Source organism: Mastacembelus armatus, chromosome 24, assembly GCF_900324485.2.
Source record: "Mastacembelus armatus chromosome 24, fMasArm1.2, whole genome shotgun sequence".
Classification (NCBI taxonomy): Eukaryota; Metazoa; Chordata; class Actinopteri; order Synbranchiformes; family Mastacembelidae; genus Mastacembelus; species Mastacembelus armatus.
The window spans coordinates 12,293,742-12,319,008 of NC_046656.1; the positions used below are offsets into that span (position 1 = coordinate 12,293,742).

Consider the following 25,267-nt stretch of genomic DNA (forward strand, 5'->3'; position numbering starts at 1 on the left):
CAGTACATTATGCAGCGTAATGGACCATACAGTTCATGGAGTGACTTTTCCAGTTGCCTTGTAATAATTCCACACATGTATTTTTCTTTTTTCATGCTGTGTTGGTGTAATGACGTATTTTAGATTACCTAAGAAAGCACATTTGTCCATTTAACAATGTTTGAACTGGATCTGTAAAGCGCTAATGTAATAGACACATTTTACTCGCCCTGTCTTTCAGTCTTTCAGTCTTTCTGTCTGTCCCACCATCTTTTACTTTGCCCGCCTCTTCGTCTCTCCCTGCGTCTCTCTGGCTGGATTCAGGGCCTATTGTGAAGTCAGCAATCCGATACAGAGCCAGCCCGAGAGCAGGGGGGAAGAGGTGGACGATGGAGGGAGGGGGTGAGAAACAGAAAGGGATTATGGGTGTTCTCATAACCAGGTCCATGCTGTCTGGAGCCCAGGGTGCTTTGGCACCCTTACCTGTCCTATGCTTTACCTGTTGTCATTATTCTGTAGTTTAGCCTACGGTCTCTCATTCTTTTGTCTTCATCTGTCTTTACCTTTCTCACACCCCGGAGCTCTTCACCATCCCATTTTTTACTCTCTACCCTTCCTTTTTTCTTTTTTCACACTTCCATACACCCTCAACCTGTCTTCCTTGTTCACAGACATATGGTATTGTGGGTAATTTTATTAGGAAGATGATATGAAGTGTTTCGAGGCCTGGTATGATGGAACAGCTTGCAACTTTTGAGACATTCAATTCCTGTTCACAGTCTATGGTGCACAGGGCAGCAGTAACTCCTAATAATCGACCGCATATTGAATCTGAGAGCAGATGGCACGTGTGTGTGAGAGAGCGTACCTATCTGTCTGCTCAATGGTTTTTAAGGATATCTACCTTATGTTGTACCTCTCACATGCACGCACGCACACACACACACACACACACACACACACACACTGTGATGTCATGAGCAGCATTATTTAACAGGCAGCTGGGAGGCCATTCATCATTTAATTAAAAGCGTCTGAAAGGGATCTGAGGTCTAATGATATTAGCTTTAATTATTGATGCTGCTGCTGCTGCCACAGACACGCACTTACACAGGCTCATAAACACAAACACACACACACACACACACACCTTCCAGTTATGATCGGCATGGACACTCAGACTCTCTTACAAATGTGCACTTTTTACTTTTCAGTTCTTTGATCTTTTTCCAGACGCACATACACACACATCTCTCTTCATGGTGGGACACTGAGGGGCTCAGGGGGGTGGACTGGTGGATTCGGAGGGGGAAGGCTGCGGTATCGGGGCTGAGCAGGGGGTGCGGTAGCTGCGGTTGGGTCGGGGATGAGGAAGAGGACAGGCGGGGGGGGTTACAGGAGGATGGTGTTGTGTTTCTTTGGGTCCCACATGGCAGCAGAGAGGAGCTCTTACTGTTCTAGTCCACTGATTCTGTTCTCCATTTCATCAAGTTGAACTCAGATCCATATAAAGACATGATAGTTAATCCTTTAACATCTTTTCCTGTCCCTTTACTTTCTCATAAATAACTGTAAGGATTCTGACAGTATCACTGTGTCATTTTATCATATTTTAGATATCTTATGTATCACTTGATCATTTTATTAATTTTCCCAGAATTCAGTCTCCCAGACTTGGTTTTTACAAAACCACGGCTACAGAAGAATTTGATCTAAAGTTCTGCAGATCTGATCTGTTTTTGACTTCGCTGCATGAGTTTGTACAGAATTGACCCACCTGCCAGCTGCTTCATGTACAGTACCTTTAAAATTTTCAGCTCAAAGATTGTTTTAAATGAATAGATTACTCTTAATGAAGCTTTAAGCAAAAAAAAAAAAACCAAAAAAAACCCAAAATTATTAACACTGTTAACGTTTCAGTCAGGACACTTCTGTAATATTATATCCTGTACACTGTCAAAACTTCTACCTTGGACACTAATCTGATTCGTACTATGATTCATATGCACATCATGCAGTAATGAAGCTACAAGTCATGTATTGAGTCATCCCAATCAATTATTTAGGGCTGCTAATATTCTATTAATTGTTTAATCATTGTGTTGATTAAACAATTTATATAAATGTTAAATATATTGATGATTAACTAATTATTTCAGTGTTACGCTTATTTATTCAGTTCATTCTGCTGTTATCTATCCCTGGCTGTCTACTTCATTTCTATAGTATATAGTATCTGTAGACATTTCATATTGAGCTGAATTTTTGTGCCACTGAGTAGAAATGATGGTCTGAGCGCTTTGTGTGTGTGTGTGTGTGTGTGTGTGCGTGCATGGTCAGCCATGGACTGGTTTAGGTTTCTCCCAGTTGTTTTTTTAATCACTCTCATCAGATTAGCTGAGCAGGGGCAGTGGAGGCCAAACGCTTCACAATTAACAGCGCAGAACCAGACTGCGTACACACACATGCATACACACACATCCATCAGTGACTTTTCATTTGTCTCCACTGAGTAAAGCTGCATTAAATCATGTCTGTGATCCCCTCACTCTGAGACAACGAGGAGCCGATTTAGTGTAAAAGGCAGATATGAAGACCACCAGGAGAGTGAATAGGATGGAGAGCAGCTTTGGTCACTGCTCCTCTTCACCACTCTTGTTCACTAAATGTGCGTTCACTGCATGTTGATTAAATAAAAATAACCTGTGGGATGCTAAAATTAGTAAAGTGCAATGACTGCCCCTGTAGTTTTGCATATTCATAGATACCCAAGCAGAAATCAGTTGCTTTCTTCTAACTTAAATAAACAAACTACAGGACTCCTTGTATTGTGATCAAGATAAATGCATCACGTAAAAGGAACAATGGCCAAGAAATGTTGTACATGCTGGTGTGAGATGAGTAGCATAGTGGCTCTGTAGAGGCAAACCACTCAGTCTTTAGCAGTCAGAATCTGATTATGAATGAATTAATGATTTAGTGAGGCTTAATTCATTTTAACTGAGAAAGGTCTTGTGGCTTTTTCTAATATTAAACAAAAGAACAGCAGAGCCAAGAAAAATACATGTAGCAACTGCTAAGCTTGGGCAAAGATTCAGTGGAAGTTTTGTAGCTTGGGACCTTCATTTTATGGCCATAGACCCAGTTTCACAGGACAAAAGCATTTAAAAAGTGAAATTCTTTACAGACACTGAGATGTGATATAAGAAATTATGTGTCCTCAGTGAAGACTTGTCTTCAACCTTAAATATTCTAGGAGATTTTATTCTAACATAATGTATATTAGTCACTGAAAACTGCCATTTCTTTGTTACTTTTAGCTTCTAAAGTTTCACTTTAGATCACATGGAAAGAAACGTGTGATGCTTTTTTAAACTTACGCACTGAATAAATCTATTTAACTTCACTGTAGCTCATTTTCTGTCTTGAATAGCATAATATCCACACCTGGGAGCAACCATGCTACATGTTGTGCTCTCATTTCTCAAATTGTCAATGGGGGGGGGGGGTTCAATGTAGAGGCCAGCATACAGTTTTAACTCTATTTTGTCTTTATTTTTTTCTCCTCTCCCTGGGTGACTCAAACACAAAGGTTCAAAGATATGCGATACCTTAGGTGTAGAAATTCCATGTGAATCTACTTTTGTTTTTGTGTCCTTCAAATTGTGAGAAACACCAGTCAGCTCTTGGCAATTTCATGTGAGCATAGGCAGGTACACCTAGTACACAGGGAGAGATGTTTTTGGAGACTACCTTTTCACCCGAACACCACCTCCTCCTCCTCCTCCTCCACCTCCACCTCCACCTCTTCCCTGCTCCACAAACTCACCCTGTTCTTCCCTTTCACTCCCTCACCTCTTTTTTTCTTGTATAGCTTCCTACTACACCTGAAAAAGGGGCATTTTGGAGGCATAAAGAGAGGGATAGTTTTACACCTCCCCAGGCTGAGGGAACAGGGGGGTGTAGGAGGAGTGGTGGAGGGGGAGAGGGAGGGAGGAGGCTCGGCACAATGTATTTTACATGAAAGGAACGGGATAGAGTTACCACGGCGATAACCACTCATACAAATGGGGAGAGCAGAGAGCTTTGAGCGGGGGACAGGTAAATGGGTGAGACTCAGTGTGTGTGTGTGTCTGTGTGTGTGTGTCTGTGTGTGTGAGTGACAGAAAGAAAATATGGAGGACAGATAGAGATGGTGGTTGTGTTTGTGTGGTGAGTAACATCTTTCACGAGTGTGTTTTGTGGTCGACACACACCAGCCGATGTCAGAGACAGGAATGGCTGGATGATCACGTTGCACAGGTGTGTGTGTCTGCGTGTGTTTGGATGCCTGAGTTTGTCCATATTGGAAAGGATTTATGTATGTGTGTGTTTTTAAATTATTTTCCTCTATGATTCCCATTAGCTTTGAGGTAGGAAGTCTACACACCTATAGTCTTTATCTGTCTGTCCTCATTTTTTCTGCTTATAATATTAAAGGGATAATTCAGGACTTTTTCACTTTCTTGCCAAGAGTTACTTATTACATACTACTTATTTATGTACCATGTATGATAGATATGAAGTTACAGCCAGCTAGCTTAGCATTACAGCTAGAAATGGAGAAATGGTTTGTGTGGCTCTGATAAAACCACATCTTTTTGTTTCCATTCCATTCATTTATTTATTTATTTACAAATTATAAACACTAGATATAATGCATAAATTAGTGAGGGTTTTAGATACTGGGATATGGATTTTTTGCAACTGAACAGTCTGTCTAGCCTCTTGTCAATTAGGCTTTTTACATTCAAAATGTAAAAATATCAAGCTCTTCCTCTAAAGTTAGATTTAGTGAGATGCTCAATTTTATCATAAATCATTGATGTAAAGTGGGTAAAATGCACTTAATAGAATAAAATGAAGATATACTATAAAAACACAATAAACAAGTGGCAGTAACAAGACAAATGAGATAAAGAGCATCAATCTGTGTTACTGTCAGACGAGGGGAAGATAAATTGCTGTTGTTCCACTTGAAGAACAAAGTTGTTCTCGAGGGCCTCTTAAAAGGGAGCAAGGCACCTCCATCAGACACTTTTAAACACCCCTAAAGTCAACACAAACCAAAGCCAGGTCCTGTCATTTAGATGCCTAATATACTACCCGTTTCCTATGCTCTGTTCACCGCTCTGATGTGCTCATGCCACGCCACTGTTTTTTTTTTTTTTTTTTTGTATTTTATCAGGCATGTTTTGGGACGCCTCCCCTGCTCCCTTCTCTACTTGCTGTGAAAATATTTCACCGGGGATGTTTTTGGACGACCCCCTCCTGATGGGGTCCTGCCTGGCTAATAATAAAGTGCTTGAGTTGTCAAGCGCTTTGGCAACACCCTAATCAGTTCTGACAGCTAGTCCTCCACGTACACTCTCAAAGGTCCAGCACACGCACAAGAATGCATTTCAGCCTGCACATATAGCACACAACAGACAGACATTTGCACTGTGGTATACACACAGGTCTGCAGACAGCCTATCAATCAACATTTTTATTTGGGTTGGGGGATAAATGCTGTGGGACAGAGCGGCATGCTGTCACCATGGCGACCAACCTAAAGGTGGAGAGTGCACAGTTGGGTACAGTGGCCCAGATCCAAATTGGTCTCTGGGCCTATAAACTAGCTACACTCTTCTCAGGCTGTTTTCTCCAAGCCTTGTATAGGAACAGTAACATTCAAACTGCTCTAACTATATGTTGGTAAATTGTCAAATGAAAAATCTCAATTATATTGGTTTGTAGCCATGAGTCACCTTTGAGCAATACATAATAATAATAATAATTCTATCTTCTGGTCCATGTGGCAATGGACAAAATCTAAATTGGTACAGCTCAGTGGAAAAATCATATATAACTGTACAAGGACAACACTAAAAAGCAAATGTGAAATTTTAAGCAATAACTCTAAGATCATTTACACATCAAGGATTAAACCAGCTTTAACAAGCACAGTCAACAGTTTTCATGCGGAGAGAATGAAGGAAAACTCTTCATAGCAAAATCTGCAGATTATTCTAAGGCCATTTCTGCTAAGACATGTTGATCTTCAAGATAGACATCTCAAAAACTGGCAAAATAAAACCAAAAGTATTTGCAGCGTTAAATACTAATATTGTTGTTTTGTAACAAGTGTGACCTGTATGATCTGAACTGGATGATGTCTTTGGGTGTGTGCTACCCAGATAACACCTTGACGACCACAGCGAAAGAGTGCCATCTTCAGACCAAGGCAGCTGGAAGATTGATTGTGTGTGTGTGTGTGTGTGTGTGTGCGTGTGTGTGTGTGTGTGTATGCATATGTCCACCAAATTGATGCTACACCTCCTCTTGTCCCACTGGCCCAGCTACACTTCACATATGACCCACACGTGCAGCCCATGTGGTTCCAGTTAACACAGATTGGATGTGTGTGTTCGTGTGCTCAGGTGAACATGTGAGGTATAGGCGAGATGGGGGAGGATGTGTGTGTCTTTGGAGTAGGGTGGTGCTTGAGGGGGGTGGGGGGTGTGAATTGCATGGTGTGAAGTTTATGGTCTAGCCTGTACTTTCTGCTGCACAGCGAGAGACCGACATTACATCCTCAGCATGTCTCCATTTATCGTTTCGAGCTTTGTGGAAGTAATCACCCCAGAGCTGACATCAGCAGGATTTGAGTCATACACATGGATGTTTTTGATTTTAGGGGCTCCGACTTGTTTGTGTTATGTTTCATATTTCAAATTTTCTTTATATTTTCCTACATGGGGTTGTTATGGTGTATAATTCAGTTTATTTGCGCCCATGTTAGAAGTGCACCTACACGAAAATGCTACATCTGTTACATTTATAAAGTTCTTTGGCTTTAAATGTATACTTGACTGACTCTGTAGTGAGTGACAGACGAGAGAGAGAGAGAGGAGGAGGAGGAGGAGGAAGAGGAGGAGAAGAGTAAAAGAGGGGGAGGAGGCAGAGAAGGAGGGTAACGGGACGAGTGAAATGTTCCCCATTACTGGAGTGGAGGAAGACAGGAGCTGTGCATGGATTGACCTTAGTGGCAGAGAGATAGAGAGGAAGAGGAAAGTGTAGTTCATACGCTGTGTCTCCTTTTTCTAGCCGCCACTTCTGTTCAGAATGAGAGAGAGAGACACAAAGAGAAGGAGAAAATAATTTTTATGTAGGGCAAAAAGGAGAAAAAACGTGACACCTGGAGTACAACGTGAGAGGCAGGTAGCGAGAAAGAGAGAAGAGCTGAAGTGTATTTGTGTGTGAGTGTGTATTTGTGCGCGTTTCTGTTTGTGTGTGTGAGCCCAGCACGCCTGTGTATGCCGGGAAGCTGGTGGATCGTACAGCTCTCTAATGCTTTGTGGAAATATAGGACTGCTAACTGACCTGATTACACTCTGAGGTAAGAATGGATCTTTAACTCTGTGTGAGAGAGGGAGAGTGTACGTGTGAGCGTTTCCATGGTATAGTTTATAGAAGAAGATGCAAATGGCTGTTTAATATTATATTGATAATATTAATATTAAGAGCATCTAATAAAATAAGGTTAATTTGTTGCAAAGTATGATTCAGATTACTTTCAGACAAATTATATTTATTATATCACTATATTTAAAAACAGCTTTATGCTAATTCAAATAATGTTTTCCCTTTAATTTACTGACACAGAAAATTGGTTTTTGATGCAGTGTGAAATTATCACAATGACATTCTGAATTTTTCATATTTTCAATAATTGGGATTTAATGTAGAATCAAAGGCAAATGTCTCACTCATTGGTTGCTTTTTATTTACTTTTTTCCCCCCAATTAATTTAAAATGATCAGTTAAATTCATCCACAATCCATGGTGATGCACTAGCATTTAAAATCATTTGTAAAAGAGGAATTGCTGTGTTTATAGCAAATGGATTAGATTGAAAAAAACGGTTTTGAAATTCGGTCATGAATCAAAGTGTTTCCTTTACACCAGCGTTAAAAGTGTATAATGATTTTCTTAAAGCTTGCATACACCATGTGTATGTGTCTTTGTGTGTGTGTGCGTGCTACTCTATGCACGGTATCGGATGTCCCATTGCAGAGGGGTTGGGTTATTACCAGAAACACACAACGCTATTCTTCTTTTTTTTTTCTCTTTCTCTCTTCCCCTTTTTCTCTTCCTGACCAAGGTTTTCACAGACTGTCAGAAACAATAACACAAAAAGCTGTTGATGCACCTTTTCTGTCAGATTTGACAGATTGTCCAGTGAGCTTGTTAACAGCAAAGAACAATAAAACAAACAGAACAAACACAACTAGGACCAGGACTGCCGCTGATTATTTCTGACTCACGCCTACTGTTTCTTATTACTGGCTTTTAGAGTCAAACTAGGCCTTCGATTATTATTACTTCCATTAGATGATAAATTTTAGTAAGTACATACAACACAAACACAGCACTGTCTAAATGCCCTTAAATGAATCATTGTTATTAGTGCTAATTACCTGGGATACCTGCATTTATCCCTCAGGGAGTCCCCAGGCCGGGCAGTTTGTGTTCCAAACCGGTCACCCAGCCAACCAGGTCAAAGGTCACCTATTTAAGTGGCTCAGGTGTCATCAATGGGTCTTTCTGGCCTTGGAGCCACCTAGTAGTGCGCTTAAAGGTCCTTTATTTTGTTGTTGGTGATGAAATCGGGGGTGTTTTACTGCCCAATATAGAAAGAGGAAAAATGATACTAAAAATCTGACTGCATGACTTGGAGAGCGCTTGGATTTGTGTAGCTTTATTATTGTACAGTGATTTTATAAGTAGAATGTTTTTATAATGTTCTCACAGTCGGACTAAAACTAAAGTGAAAATATCAAAAGGTTCTACTAAAGAAATTTAAAATAACTGAACCGAAAAATGTTTTAGTTTATGTCTTAAAATTAGTAAAACCCAAATAAAGATTTTACGTGGAGTTGTTTTGGATATGGAAAAAAATATTTCTGACAGACAAAGTGCTGGGCTGCTAAAAGAGGTGGGACACTCATGGGCTGACAGTAAGAGAAAGTGTGCAACGGATAAAGCACAATGATAAAAGCTTTTCAGGATCAAAGACTGCGTGTGCTGGTGTTTTCACAGATCACGTTGAGACAGAAACAGCCAGACTCATGTGTTTCTGTGTGTGTGAGCGTGCACATACAGGCCGTGTGTGCACCACTGTTTGTACGGAGCGGTGTGTGTGCGGCACATGTGAACCGCAGTTTCTCACGGCTATGCTGTTGATGTCGTGACTGACAGCCTTGTTAAATTTCAGTAAAGCATAAGACGTGACATGAAAGTCGCCCGTGTGTGTGTGTGTGTGTGTGTGTGTGTGACTGAGCGTGAGTGTGTGCGTGTGTAAAGTGATCCATGCAAAGGCACTGCCTAACCTTTGAGCCCTGTCTTAAACAGCTAAGTGCTGCTTTTTATTCCTTCTCAGCAGTATCCTCTAATCAGAACCATAGCACCACATTGCTGTCCACACACACACACACACACACACACACACACACACACACACACACGCGCGCACACACACACACACGCGCACACACACACACACAGAAATATTTCAGTTTCCACATACCTGGAGTTTACTGTCTGTTTGGTCAAGCACATTTACTCTACTTTTACCTGTGGTGGCGATAATTTGCAAATGACTTGATTATGCCGCCTGGATAAATTGGAACATTTCCATGCGCGAGTGTGTGCATTTGGCACCTTGCGCGTGCCCTACACTTCGACAGTGTGTTGACACAGTGATTATAGGGCAGCTGGTACACATTGGCCCTCGCTCCGCCCTGCATTTACTGTTCTAATTAGTTCCTGTTCCAAATAAGAGAGAGGAATTTTAATAGAGAACCGCTGGTCTGCCATCTAGCTCCATATACCCTGTAGTGAAAAGGCACTGGGACTGAAGCGTGTTTTCTTTCTTTTCTTTTTTTTACTTCAGTAATAAATAAAAATTTCCAGGGCAGTGATTGATGGAAACAAATGTCGTGGTTACCCCCCAAAGTCACGACTCGGTTTAGTGTCTACACTGACCCATTTGAGGGTGAAGAGTGAGGCCCATGACCTAACATGACCTTGCCATGACTTTTCAACTCTTGAAAGGTTGAGGAAGGAGCTCGGGCTCAGGATGGAGTAGGGTCATGGGTGAACAAGGGAAAGTTAATATCTGTCACTTAGATTCCTGTTAGCACTTCTGTCAAGGTTGTGGCTACAGCTACAGACACCGGGTCTTGGAGATTTATTATTCTGTCTGAATTTAAATAGCATTCAAGAATCAGAAAACGTTAAGTCAAATATAACAATGATGTGATTTTGTTTTTTTTGTTTGAGGTAATTGGCAATTTTTTTTTTTATTTACAACAGTTCATGATACTAATGTAATTTTCTGATTTATAAATAGTTGTTGAAGCAATGAACACTGGTTCTTCTTAATTCTAGGTGTGAAATGTAATGTGTGTGGTTTTGTGTTAACATTTTCTCTCCTCTGGTTTCTCTGCAGGTGAAGAAATCACACAGTGAATCTCATGTTCCAGACCCTTCGGACACCAGGTATGCTCACATGTGCCTGTTTGTATAGCCTGACTGACAATACAGGGGTTTTTCAGAACTCTATACGTGTGTGTGGCCGTGGTACACTTATGCGCATGTGTGTGTCCTGGTTTTCTGGTCATGGTGCAGAGAGGTGAGGTTTCACTGCAGTCACAAGCTGTGATGAGGTCACCAACACTTTCCCAAGACTTCGGTGCCCAGAACACACACACACACACACACACACACACACACACACACGCACACGCACACGCACACACACACAATCACGCAGAGGAAAGCGGATCCAATTGAAGAACAAGAAGAGGGAGCATGCAGCTCATATAGTAATTCATCCATATAAACAGACTAAATAATTAGACAGAAAAATAATTCCCAGCTATTCTGATGATGGATCAATTGTCCCAGGTTTTTTTTTTTTTATAACCTTAAAACAGTAAAATAAAATGTATATTCTCTGGTTCAAGCTTCTCAAATGTGGAGATTTGCAGCTTTTCTTTGTTACTCTGGGTTATGTAGTTAAGTAAATTAAAACAATACATTCTGAGATGTCAGCTTGGCCTCTAGAAGGTCGACGGACATTTGTTTTTCTCAACATTTCGTACACTTACCGAAAGATAAATTAACTGACAAAATGAAAGCAGATTAATCAGCAATGCAAATTTTCTTTACACGGTGTGAACTATTCATTTTCCATAATATACCATACAAAACAATAAGATGCAGCATATTTTTTCAATGACCAGACCTAATGTGAAAACCAGAAAATAGTTTATGAAACACCAACTCCTGCCATCGCCTCTTGAGAGGAGCAAAACAGAGAGGAAAGCAAAAAAAAAAAAAGTACACGGAGGGGAGAGAGAATCATTTCCTGCTGTTGAGAGACAAAAGAGAAGGATGGATGAAGAGTGTTAGAGCACGAGAGACAGAAAGAGAGTGAAAAATAAAAAATAAAAAAATCTGTGAAAGTCCTTAACTTGTGCTACAAAGATATTTTAGACTTTTGTTTGAAGTTAGCTCTTGACTCTATCTCTTACGCAATAAAGTGTTAATGTTAAAACAATGATCAGTGGTTTCATTGCACTGGAGACCAGATGAATGTTTAGTTGTAAATTTTTAAAAAACAGTTTGACAGAGAGAGAGAGTTGATATGGAGTGTTTATGTTTTGTTCGTTCTCTCTTTTGCACCCTTTAGCTGTGTCTTTCGCGTCTGCTGAAAACTATATGTTTATACCTGTCAGTCTGACTGTGGGTTGCAGTCATGTGTGGCGATGCTATCTGCCCATAGCATTGAGATGGCCTGCTTCCAGACCGCCACACAGATGTACGCCCTCTCTTTTAGTACACACACACACACACACACACACACGTACAGTATATCCAGAGTGTAGACCGGCAGCCCGCATTTGTTTAATTCTGCCTCCATCTCCGTTATTTGCCTCTTTGATGTCTCACACAAGAGAACAAGTGTGACGAACCTGCGGGCAATGTGAGGGCTCATACATGCACACACACGCATGCACGCATACACACACACACACATATGCATTCATATGAAGTACAGTCAATACACACACTGACTCAACATTAAACTATGTCTTGCACCAAAGGAAATGTCAAAATGTGGGTTTGTGGCAGCAGTGATGAAGCATCATAAGCGAGTGTTTTATGTTGCTTTGTTAACCCCTTAAAAGACCCTTTGGGACACTTTGACCTTGGTGGCCCTACTTCAAGTGTGCAGAAAGCTTGATTTGAGTGCACTTTGGTAAACAACTTAGACATTGAACTGGTTGAGATTTTTGGCTCCAATGTGTTTTCCACACCAAAGGTGCTAATACAGGCCTTTTTATTCTTTTCATTATGCCAAAGAAAAGAAAAAACAACAGGTGAGGCAAAACAAAATACAATAATCGTGCCATGTCTGCGGCTCTGTAACCTTGGTTCATTGTCTCTTATGCTCATTTTGAACTTTTGGTTGTAGAATTTAAAGTTACCTTTCAAAAGAGGCCAGGATTATAAGTATGACCAAAAGGGTTAAAGAACATGAACTTTTTTTATTTCTTTTTTTTGGGGGGGACATTATTATTGAACTTGTGTATAAATACCAGCAGTGTCCAGTAAGGGGTTAAAAACATGTACATCTCTTATTAGGGGATATAGACTCTTGGAAGTGTAGTTGTTTCCATAGTAACAACTAATAGATATCCAAATAAACAATAAACACTGATATGTGAAAGGCAGATTTGTACTCCACCTTAAATACGTATCTTCATTCTGTTCATGTCTCTGTTTACGTCCACTTCCAACCACTCACACAGGCACGCACGCACACACGCATTCATGCACACTTCCAGTTTACCATTACCACCTTGTGTGCTGGTTCGTCCCAGTCATGCATGTGGAACACATTGTAAAACTAAAGCATGCTGGCAGGCTGTGGGTTTGTACTGGAGCCCAGAAGTGCACACACACTCATACACACAGACTCTATAAAAGAGCCAGCAGGCCCGCAGACGATGTCTAACGCCTCTGAACACATGCTCATGTAAGCTAACTGGTTCGGAGAAGCATGAAGTTTATGGCTGTGTGTGTGTGTGTGTGTGTGTGTGTGTGTGTGTGTGTGTGTGTGTGTGTGTGTGTGTGTGTGTAGATACACAGTGTTTTAGTTAATATATTCAGAGGTCCTAGCATAACATAAAGAGGCAGGACATTCCCATCTGTGATAGCATATTGCTGTTGACTTATTTTTCATTCAAACCTTGGAAGTTCATATAATCTTCTCCTCCTCCCTCCTCTCTCCTGTAGGTCTATGGAAATGCAGGACCTAGCCAGTCCTCATAACCCCGTGGGAGGTAGTGATTCAACGGGCTCCAAACTGGACAAGAACAATCTTGGAAGCCCCTCCATCACCACCAATGGAACAGGAGGTGAGATGGCAGAAAGTGTTTACTGCTGCAGTAATAATCAGGCAGCTGTGGCTTTGGTACAAAATATGTTTGGTTTTTTTTTTTTTTTTGCCATACGTTTTTCATCATGATGTCAATTTTTCTAGTTCTGTTTTTAATTTGTATGTAGTCATCAGTGTGGACGCGTAAAGACCAGAAAGACAGTGTTGCTGCTCAACCACTGAACACCAATGTCAATACCACTCCCATATCTGTGTGATAAATATGAAGCCCCAGCAGGCAACCTGTTAGTTTAACTTAGCACCAAAGGCTAGAAACGGGAAAACTGTTACCCCTGTACAAAAATCTGTGTGTAGAAAATGAGCTTTAAAGGAGGTTATGGGCAAGACTGTTTCTTGGCTGGGAACTAGCAGAGATTCCAGCACCATTCACTGCACCATCTAAGAAACAGTCTGGCACATGAGCCCACTTCACACTTTGCCATTTATTGCCCATAATTTTTTTGCTTTGTTGTGTTTTTTTAAGATTAAACTAACAAGATATAATATGTTAATTTTTGGGGGAGTTTTAGAGGTACTAATGGGCTAATTTGTTATCTTTGGACACAGCAGGCCCAGTTTGCCCTGTTTCCAGTTTTTATGCTAATCTAAACTAACCAGCTGCTGGCTGTAGATTCATATTTACCCTACAGACACGGGAGTGGTATCACTCTTCTCATCTGACTCTCAGCAAGAAAGCAAACTAAAATGTTCCAAACTATTTCTATACGTGCTATATAGACCAGTCTCATCTCAAATGAAGACCAGAAAAACAATCACCGGAGTCAGAACATCAGAGTCACGGTCGCTGAAAACCACTTTTTCAGACTACACATCCAAACCTCATGCTAGGATTTAATATTTTAACTCATAAAACTAAACGAATAACATAAAACCTAATCATATCTACTGAGCATCCTCTTTATTTGCTCAGTGGAGAAGAATTCAGTTTCTTGCCCCAGCCAAGGCTGAGTGAGTGTAATGAAAGTCACTTTGTGCAAAAGCATTTGATGAGTATAATGCACTTTGCTGAAATCTATCGCCAAATCATCATTCAGAAATACTGTCAACAAGCAGAAATAAGTACTTTTCGATGAGATGAAAGGAGACGTGCACATGCAAAGACACATATATGCACATCCATGCTGGCATGAGGGCTCGAATAAACCACTGGAGAATGTGTTTAAACACAGTGAAGCACTTCTGCTCTCCTCTGCTAACTGCCTGGCCGAGTGTGTCTATGTGTGTTGTGTGAGTGTATATGTTTCAGTACTAGTCCAAAAATCCCACTGGAAACTATTTCCTCTACAAGAGCATTAAAGCATCACTGCTCTCTTAGATGTCAACACCAGTGGGCCCTTTCCTTTCTTTTTCTTCCTCTCATCCAATCTCTCTTTTTCTCTTCCTTTTCCCTACCCTCTGCCTCTTTGTCTATAGCTGCCTTCGTTGAGGGTGATCCTTTAAGCTGTTGCTGGTTTAACATGCAATGGAAACAGCTGTTTAATAGTAACATAATGGGGGGCAAAAAATGAGATGTTGCCTTTTAGTCGACTTGAAGTGTCAACACACACACTCACAGAAATAGCCGTGTTCAGAATGGAGGTAACGGTGCATTCTGACCATATTAGAGCACGTTAAATCATTTTTGATGAGCTCACAGTTAATGGTTTAAGCAGGCAGAGCTGGGACTACACACTCACAGCCAAAACAAACTACATACCCAACATTCCCCCTAAGTGACATCAGGCAGCACTTGGGCCCACGGGCTGTCTCCATAGCAACTCATTTGTCTTCATTAGGTCTTGTCTGTTGTGTTGTATTGTTCGCCAGAGGGATTAATGAAGTTGTCTTGAATTAAATGGTATTTTCAGATGGTCACTGATCATGAGTTTTAATCATGATCAGAGCGCAATGAGAACCATCAGAAAAAAAAAAACCCAGCATGCTGGATGTTAAGGTGGTTAACAGGTGTGCTTTTCTTTTCAAAATTGTGCTCATGCAGATTACACTGACTCATGCCTTCAGGGTAATGTGATAATGTTTAGTTTTTGGTGTAATGATTGTTAACCGAGTTGAAATTAGCAGAAATAGTTCAAGATTTTGGGAAATTTACTTATTTACTTAGTCAGGAGTTAGATGAGAAGATGGATACTTTCATATATGTCTGCTAAAGTAGCTATAATAATCATCCATCCATCCATCCATCATCTACTGCTTATCCTGGAATTTCCAGGGTCTCAGGGATGCTGGAGCCAATCCCAGCTGACATTGTGCGGGAGGTGGGGTGCACCCTGGACAGACCGCCAATAATATTTTTATAATAGAGTAGATAATACTTATCTACTTGTATGGCAGAGTGGTCACCTGATGCTACAGATATTTATCGCCATAGTCTGCAGGTTTCAGCTCAGTATCTTTCAGCATATTGTTTTTGGTTTTTTGGCACATACATTTTCTGTTTGGGCTCAGACTCACTGCTGTCATCAGTATAATTTTCAGCCACATGAAGCAGTTAAAGCTAGCAGCTAAAGAACCAGATACCTCCATGGTGGACAGCAAAAAGGGCTACCAGCTCACAGCAGAGGGAAGATGGACACATGTTTTTGTTTTTATATGGAAACAAACACGACTCCAAGTGAATACTAATACTGTTGGATTTGTAAATGGGCAACTATTGTTAGCAACGTCTGCCATTTCAACTTTCTATGGCAACAGTATGTCACAGTATTTTGTATGTCACACTTTTTTTTCCACTGCCTCTGAGTGGTCCAAATCAAGGATTTAGACGTGAAGTTACCACCAGCTAGTTAAGTTTAACAAGACTGGGAATGATTAACCTGGGTGTCTCCAAATTACCAGCACCTTTACAGATCACTAAATATATGTCATTTATTTAAGCCACAGTGTAAAAAGGCGTGTTGACTACCTGTAGTCTCTGCTTGTTGCCTGGTAAGGTTGTTTTAATTTATGAACCTCAGAGGTGTTGCTAGGAAGGTGTTATTAGTCAGTTTGGTATTGACCTTCTCATAAAACTCTTGGTAACTAAGCTAAGAAGTGTATTTCCCAAAACATTGATTTTTTTTAAAGATATAATATAATGTAATACAAATGTCTGTTTTTGTCCTATATACCCAAGACAGACATCTGGTTCTTAGTGCATCATATTCTCACCACCTTCCCACCTTGCACCCCTTTAGGTGAAAACATGACCGTTCTAAACACAGCTGATTGGCTGTTGGGCTGCAGCAGCCCACCCCCTGCCCCAGGCTCCAAGGACTATGGTACAGAGGTGCATGTGTGTGAATCCAAGGCTATAAGCCATACAGTATTACCTTAAATGCCAAAGAATGGGTTGCTATAGTTTAGGCTGGCCGTTTATCTGATGTTATTTTTTGCTGGAATTGCTGTGATTTTCGTTTGGTGTGCAGTGTTCTCTGCGCTTTGAATCCCATTGTGAAATTATCAGGGTGTATAAAGTTATTACATATTTGCTGGCCTCTCACCACATTTATGAAAATTTGATGAATTAGCAGGGGAATTAAGATCATATCAGGGTCACCAAGGGGTCATCTTGCATGATCATATTTTTAGAAATTAATTGTTAACATGTTATGGTTTTCATAGTTTTCCTGAGCTGAAAATACAAGAAGAAAAACCTGAAGGTCATTGACTCACTTATACAAAGTCATTTAAAAAGCTGTGGAATTTTACATCACTTATAGTGGGAACCCTGCACACAACACTTTCTCAGGCTGGAATTGCATGGTAGTTTTCTTGTCTTTACTCAGTAAAGTTTTCTTTGTTTGTATGTGTGTGGGTACGTGCTCACTGAAACTCCCTTAACACTGATCATTTACCTCTTCCTTAAGTGAAAACAGAGCCTATGAACAACAGCGATACAGTCACTACGACAGGCGACACAGCACTGGACACATACGCAGGCTCAGGTAACACACAAATCTACACACAGAAGTGCACTTTTTTTTTTCATTTAGAGGAAAGAAGTGATTCACATGAATCTGTAGTCAGTCCTGTATCACTCATGTCTTCTCAGCTCAGACGCACACAAACAACATCATCTATTACAGCTCAGCGGTAGACCTGCTGAAAGCTTTAATCCCATGAAGTATTGCCTGTCCTTGGATTGCCTCATCAAAGGCTGGCAAAGGGATGAGAGAGCAGGAGGGACTTTTTTTTTTTTTTTTTGGCTCCTTCACACTGCAAAATGCACACACACCGGTACACAGAATCATTAAGGAGGACAGTGAAGGTTTATAATAGGGGTGTTTGTCAGTATTAAGCTCTGACATCTCAATGACCACAAACAAACACTGTGTTTTACTAGAGGCCCGCTGTAAGGGTTTCATGGACTACAGTGCTCTGTAAAGAGGAAAGACTTGGGCCCTCTCCAATATAAATGCTTCAGATTATGTTTATTTGAGTAGCATTTCAGCTCAAACAAACTGGAAAACCTGAATTGTGCTGTTTGGGTGTGATTTTGCTAAATGCAAAAAGAAACAAGACTTGCGTTGATACCATTCATAACCTTGTTTGCCTTGTTGTTTTTGATTGTTGTGCTGTTTTCAGTAATCACCAGCAGCGGATACAGTCCTCGTTCAGCCCACCAGTACTCTCCTCCCCTCTACCCTTCAAAGTAAGCCTGATATTTTTATTGTTTATTTACTAAGTTTTCATTTATTTACATATTTTTACCCGTCGGAGGCTGCTATCCAAGAATCCTTATCAGCATACTTCCTTCTATACCAGATTCATATTTTAGCTCCATTTTCACCCATTAAATGATGTCCTATACCGTACGCTTCATTCAATACGATACATACCTCAATCTCTGCTGAATCTCTTACCTCTGCTTTTCCAGGCCGTATCCTCACATCCTCTCCACGCCAGCGGCTCCTCCCATGCCGACATACGCTGGTCAACCCCAGTTCAGCAGCATGCAGCAGTCAACCGTCTACACCGCTTACTCCCAGACAGGACAGCCTTATGGACTCTCCACCTATGGTATCAGCAAACACAGACAGACAAAGACACACAGTGACTTACAGTAGCTCGTCCTATTAATACATTTTAGTAGCATCTTATTTTTTATAATCCGTGCATATAGCTTGGATTAGGAACTGTTATTTTATTAGAATTTGTTAGAATAAAACCAGAAGTCTTCTGGCAAAAAAAACAAGTTAGTGACAAAAAAGTCCATTGACAACTGTTTTGTAATGATTGATTAAATGGTCTAGTTTTCAATAGTGCAGTTTTCAGTTGCCAGTGCTTTAAATGACTCAAATCGCATATAAAATTCAATGTTTCTGTCTTGTTAAAGACCTCGGTGTGATGCTACCAGGCATCAAAACAGAGAGTGGCCTGGCCCAGAGTCAGTCCCCCCTGCAGACAGGCCTCAGCTACAGCCCTGGCTTCACCACACCGCAGCCCGGACAGACTGCATATTCACCTTATCAGATGCCAGGTCAGAATTAAAAACTTCAAGCATAAACATGCATTCTACTGATGCTGAAAAATGTGGAGAATATTCTCAGTAATTTGAGCTTTTACTGGAAATCTTGTTTTTCAATATTCAATGACAGTGCACACAGTTTGTTGAACTTTTCTGTCTGCATTTTTCTTCTCTCTGGTGTGTCTGATTCTTCTCTTTTTTTTTCTTTTAAGGTTCCAGTTTCACTCCTTCCTCAGGCCTTTATGCCACCAATAACTCAGTGTCCAATCCCGCCAACTACACTGCCACACAGCAGGTAATGTGTGTCTATGTGCTGTGTGTGTTTCTCCATTAGTTTAAACCTTAAACCTAGCATTTACTTTCCCAGGGCAATAGGAAAGCCCATTTCCTATAGGAATTCTAGCAGATCAGCTATGCCACATGCTCTGAGTGTTTAAGTGAATGGTATTTTCTTCATTATGCCAAAAAAAAAAAAAAAAAAAAAAAACAAGATGAGGATATTGCGTGGTGCAGTTGTGATAGCATTTGAGACCAGAAGTGGTTTCACAGTCACGCTCCCTAACACAGCTTTCCTCATTCAGCATTGAAATAAAATCGAATTATTCTGTGACTTGCAAAACTTGGGAGAGAAACAGACGATTAGTCTTTAAGAAAGAGTATTTTGTTCTGAATGTTTCTCTATGTCTATATGATGAATTGTATTGTGGTACTAAAATGCTTAGAGGTGGATTTTAATGTCCCGCTATGATAGATGTGGCTGTTTACAAGAAGACAGTCAAGGTTTGGCCCATGTGGGTGGATTAAGGGGAATGTGTGTGTGTGTGTGTGTATGAGTTTAGCAGAAAAAGAGAAAGCAAGCAAGGGGGAGGAAGGTTGACACAAAGCAAGTCTGTGCATATAGACCATACGTAAATATGCATGCTTGCATATACACTTTGCTGACTCCACACCAATTATGCGTGTGTGTGTGTGTGTATGCTCCACTTTATAAGGACTTGTAGAGATGGACATAGTGACAGGTTTAGAGAGCTGACTCATAAAAGCGCCCATCTCCACTGGGTCAATAAAAAGCAGCAACACAAGACTTTAATTGTTTTGGAGATATAAAATACAGAATGGAGGGAACAAAAGATTAGAAAAATGAAAGGCAACACTTGTAAAATCTTAAAAAGTCAGTCTGAACCTTTTCTGAAAAAGTAAAACATCTCAATTTTCCAGTTTTTCTTTCTTTCTTTTTGGCCCTGCACAGTGTCTTTGTGTGCTCATTATTCATGTTATTCTCCACAGGATTATCCCTCATACACAACATTTGGCCAAAACCAGTACGCCCAGTATTATTCCACCTCCACTTACGGGACTTATATGACCTCCAACAGCGTGGATGGCACAGGCTCCACTGCAGCTTACCAGCTGCAAGATCCCACACCCGCCATGACCGGACAGGCTGCTGAACTTCACCCAGGTTTGTAATAAAAAGAAAACGCACCACTCGGAACAAAACAGTCAAATTACCAACACTCCACCACAGCTCTAACTTCATAAATATGCAAACAAATGTCAGATCTTTCACCGCTCCTTGATTGTGGCCCCATAATCTTGTTTCCAGTAGAAAAATACCACAGTTTGGGTAACTGAGTTCAAAACTCTCAGCCATGATGAAGCACAGGAAGTAACTTAAGACTGTATCCATAGTTACCTGGCACTGTGCTTGCTAATTGGAGAATCAGCATGTTTACATTCGCCTCAAAGACATTGATTAGAAGCAGTTATGTTAATTATTGCACTTCTGTGGATAAAGTGAAAGGAAAGTGAAATGAACAGACAAAATAAGAAAGGACTAAAGTGTACCCATATGTACTGAGATATGGCTTCATATTCAGATTTTCTGTTTCTTTTTTTTCACATTTTTCTCTGGTTTATCTTGGCTGCAATTCAGGAAGCCTGATTAAAGGAGCTTATCATTCTTCCTGTCAATGGCACTTTCTCTCTCACTGCCTTTCTCACTTTTTCGTCTTTTTTTTTTTTTTTTTTTGCAGGGTTTTTTTTTGTCTCTCCTCTCACATTCTCTTTTTGTGTCTTTATCCACCCCCACCCCTCTCTCTCTCTCTCTCTCTCTCCCTTTTTCCCTGATTGAGACATAACAATATGGGAGCCGAAGCTTAAGAGTCTGGTTCTAGTTACCAGACAGCAGTGGGAGCATATGGCATTAGGAGGCTGTGTGTGCGCGAAAGAATGTGTGTGCTCATGTATGCTCCTGCAGAATTTTGTATGCACAATATCTTTGCAAGAAGCATCAGATTACCTAACTTTTTCTAATTTATTGCACAGTTCCATCTTTCCTATCTGCTGGTAAATCTTCATATGTGCATGAATCAGTGTGAAAACCAATGGTAGTTTTGTTTTTTTGGTAGTCTTTAAGGTGACAAGTGCCAATTAACTTAAATTATTAAGCCTGATGAGATGCTTAGTATTGTACAAAGTCTGATTTATTGCTATTCCTGAAGTTCATTACTTCAATGCAGCTAATATACTGTAGTTTGCCATTTTGATCGCTTGTAAATTTTCAGTTTTAAATGTCCTGTCTATGTTTGCATACTGTCTCAGGGGAGTTTGAAACAGTGCAGAGCCCCTCCACGCCCATCAAGGAGCTGGATGATCGGGCCAGCCGGAGTGGGGGTTCCAAATCCCGGGGCAGGGGCCGCAAGAACAATCCCTCCCCTCCCCCTGATAGTGACCTCGAGGTAAGGGAGCAAAAAACACCCACTGACAGAGCACTTACTGTGCTAACGTAATATTGCACTCAAATCTTAGTGGATACGTGGTTCCTTAATCCTCTCTGTTCACTGAGGATAGTGCTGTACCACCCATGGCACTGCCCATTTGTGCATGCATACACACACATGGACGTCTAGGGAGGGGAGACATTGTTTAATACTGACTTTTTTGCTCTTCAGAGGGTGTTTGTGTGGGATCTGGATGAGACTATCATTGTCTTCCATTCTCTGCTCACGGGCTCATATGCACAGAAATACGGCAAGGTAAGATCATCATTCTGCCTTCACTTTCTCCCTGACGTCATTGCGGAATTTATGTAGTATTTTCTAATATAATTAAATAGCCTGGTTCTCTTCCTGACCAATGTGGAATCTAAGATTCCAGCTGGGACAACACAAGTCTAATTTTGGTTAAATGAAGTGTGATGAATCTTTACACTGTGCTCCAGTCTTAAAGATTACCGCAGTCAGTGAAGTTGTGGGTTTTCAAATTCTCAAAAGCCACATCTGCCGCACTACTGAAGCTCATAGAGATGATGCACCATCCTGTTATTGGCTGGCCCTCAGTGAACACTTGGAGAAAAAGCCATAATTTCCATTTACTCACCAAAATGTCTTCTAACAGTGTGTTTGGACTGTCCAGCCATCAAAATTCAAATAAAAGGGCTGATATACTTATCTGAGTCACCTACAGTTACTACTGCGAGCTCAGTAATAAGCAATAAATAATCCCTCAGTGGGTGCTCTGTGACCATGGTCATGATCGTGACCACAAGAATCAGATCTCAGATACAAGCGTCAGAAATGAGTTTCCTCCGCGGGGGGCTGGGCACTCCTTTAGAGATAGGGTGAGGAGCTCAGTACGTCTAGTCATTTGGGAGTAGCTCAGCGTAGAGCTGCTGTTCCTCCACATCGAGAGGAGCCAGTTGAGGTGATCCGGGAATCTGTCTCGTGCACCTCCCTGAGGAGATGTTCCGGGCATGTCCCACCAGGAGGAGACCCAGGACACACTGGAGGGATTGCATCTCCTGGCTAGCCTGGGAACTCATCGGTGTCCCCCCCCAGAAGAGCTAGTGGAGGTGTTTGGGGAGAGGGAGGTCTGGGCTTCTTTGTTTAGATTGCTGCCACTGTGACCCGACCCCGGATAAGGGGAAGATGGATGGATGGATGGATGGATGGATGGATGGATGGATGGATGGATGGATGGATGGATGGATGGATGGATGGATGGATGGATGGATGGATGGATGGATGGATGGATGGATGGATGGATGGATGGATGGATGGATGGATGGATGGATGGATGGATAATAATAATAATAATAAATTTTATTTCATGGCGCCTTTCAAACTCTCAAGGTCACCTTACAGAGAGAAAAAGGAAGCATACAGCATGAAATACATAGAGTGCATTAAAACAACAATAACAACAATGCATAAACAGAGGGCCAGAATGTAAAGGCAAAAGTGCAGAGCATCCAGGAAGTGGGCGATGTACAGCAAAAGCAAATTGAAACACAAAAACCCAGATGACAGAACAACAAATATGAAACAATATGAGACAATATGAAATAGGCAGAGGGTGGTAGAACATCACGGGCTGCTTTGGGAAGTTAAGAGAGTTAGGTGGAAAACGCTATACGGAACAGATACGTTTTGAGTGATGATTTAAAAGTTGATAAGTCCGGAGACGACCGGATGCGATGAGGGAGAATGTTCCAAAGGCGGGGCGCAGTGTGGCTGAAGGATCTAGCGCCCATGGTGGCCAGGCGCACTGTAGGGGTGCAGAGGAGAGTGGAACTGGAGGAGCGGAGAGTACGAGGCGGAGAATAGATATGAAGTAGATCAGTGATGTATGGTGGGGCAATAGAGTGGAGGGCTTTGTAGGTGAGGAGGAGGATTTTATAGTTTATACAGAAGGACACAGGGAGCCAGTGAAGTTGTTTAAGGACAGGGGTAATATGATGTGAGAATGGAGTTCTGGTGATGATTCGGGCAGCAGAGTTCTGGACAAGTTGTAGTTTATGAAGTGATTTGAGAGGTAGGCTATTGGCGGCAAGGTGGGTATGGACCTGGTGGTGGACAACTTTTTCAAGAATTTTAGAGAGGAACGGGAGATTGGAGATAGGGCGGAAGTTGTTAAGGTTCGCAGGATCGAGACCAGGTTTTTTTAGGATTGGTGTGATGATGGCTGTCTTGAGTGATGGGGGTACGATACCAGAACTGGATGGATGCCTGCCCAGTGATTGGTTTAGATACAGAGGCTGTAGGAATGTATATAGCCTGATAGACTGCAAACCCCACTCAGGGCAGGAAAAAAAAAAAAGTATTGTCCATCAGATTTATATCAGTCTCTATTAATAGAGGGAATTAATATTCTACTAAAAATAGAAATATGCTACAATGTGAAATGCAGTCAAATACAAGACAACAAAAAGAGTTTCGAAAGATGCAATTACAAGATTTTATACTGATTAAACTAAATTTGATTTTAAATAGAGTGCATTAATAACAGAGCAATTTACAGAGATGTTTTGCTTAGACTATCATTATTATAAAAGCATGTCTGGTCAAATAAGCTGAGTTTCCCTCAGTATATTAGTAACATTACATCAACTACTTCAGGAATGTTATGGTCAACTCATGATGATGACCACAGAGATAATAAAATGAATGAGTCTTTAAATGTACCACATATTAAGAATATGTTTAAGAGCCATTAATAACTGTCACTGCTTACATTAACCTAATCATACTTTAACATACTCATTTCTTACCACAACTGATGTTTATTTCAAATGTCACTGTGAACTTATTTGGTGGTCTCACCTTCTCACATAACAGCTACACTGTTTATAGTTCCCTTTATTTTAATAGTTCCTGGTTCTGATCTGGGCTCTTCCTATGCAGCTAAGCCTACAGATTTTTAATGGGTGATGTCGTTTCCTCTGTGTACCGGAATAGCCACCGGCCTGCCAGCACAGGCTTGGCATCCCAAGTCCATTCTGACATCTTGTTTGGCAGTGGGACAAAAACTGGCACACCACACAGACTTGTTTTCTATAGTTGTGTGGAGTAAAAACCAGGGGGCCACTAACACTGTGGGGTCTCACCTTGCTCGTGGGTACCAGATGCTAGTCACCATACAGAAAATCATTGAATTTTAAGGTGAGAACTTGATATAAGGTTAGGGTCAGGTTTGGGTTGGTTAAGGTTAAGATAAGTCTCCAGGAAGTAAATGTAAATCAATGCAAGACTCCCCGATCGTGTGTCTAAGGGGGAGAACGTGCAGCTCTGTGGTTAATCTAGCTTGGATCGCATCACGAATCGTGTAATGGCACTAGTAGAGACGGTTGTGCATTTCTCCTCACTCGCAAAAAAATGACGAATGATATGATTTCACCATCTTCACTTGTGTGGATCTATGTCGACTGATCAAGCATTGGCATGAAAAAGAGAGATAAGCCTGTGAATATTTGCCTGAAAATATTTGCAAGAGCATTTTTTTTTTCCTCA

At 41.0% G+C, this 25,267-nt stretch overlaps 1 protein-coding gene across 5 annotated transcripts in view; it reads left to right on the top strand.

Moving 5' to 3' along the window:
• The window catches only part of eya4 (EYA transcriptional coactivator and phosphatase 4), a 43,504-nt gene that overhangs the window by 9,868 nt on the left and 8,369 nt on the right, over nucleotides 1-25,267 (top strand). Inside the window, exons 1-12 of one of the 5 annotated variants that reach the window (XM_026318353.2) lie at nucleotides 6,992-7,217; nucleotides 10,514-10,563; nucleotides 13,369-13,490; nucleotides 16,705-16,788; nucleotides 17,377-17,454; nucleotides 18,095-18,161; nucleotides 18,387-18,529; nucleotides 18,846-18,989; nucleotides 19,190-19,272; nucleotides 20,265-20,439; nucleotides 21,582-21,718; nucleotides 21,932-22,015. In XM_026318353.2, the coding sequence (XP_026174138.1) occupies nucleotides 13,373-13,490; nucleotides 16,705-16,788; nucleotides 17,377-17,454; nucleotides 18,095-18,161; nucleotides 18,387-18,529; nucleotides 18,846-18,989; nucleotides 19,190-19,272; nucleotides 20,265-20,439; nucleotides 21,582-21,718; nucleotides 21,932-22,015 (1,113 nt within the window). In that variant the 5' untranslated portion in view covers nucleotides 6,992-7,217; nucleotides 10,514-10,563; nucleotides 13,369-13,372. Of the gene's footprint in view, nucleotides 1-6,991; nucleotides 7,218-7,237; nucleotides 7,400-10,513; nucleotides 10,564-13,368; nucleotides 13,491-16,704; nucleotides 16,789-17,376; nucleotides 17,455-18,094; nucleotides 18,162-18,386; nucleotides 18,530-18,845; nucleotides 18,990-19,189; nucleotides 19,273-20,264; nucleotides 20,440-21,581; nucleotides 21,719-21,931; nucleotides 22,016-25,267 lie in introns of those variants that run through there. The other 4 variants (XM_026318354.2, XM_026318351.2, XM_026318352.2 and 1 more) reach the window with 4 other exon arrangements.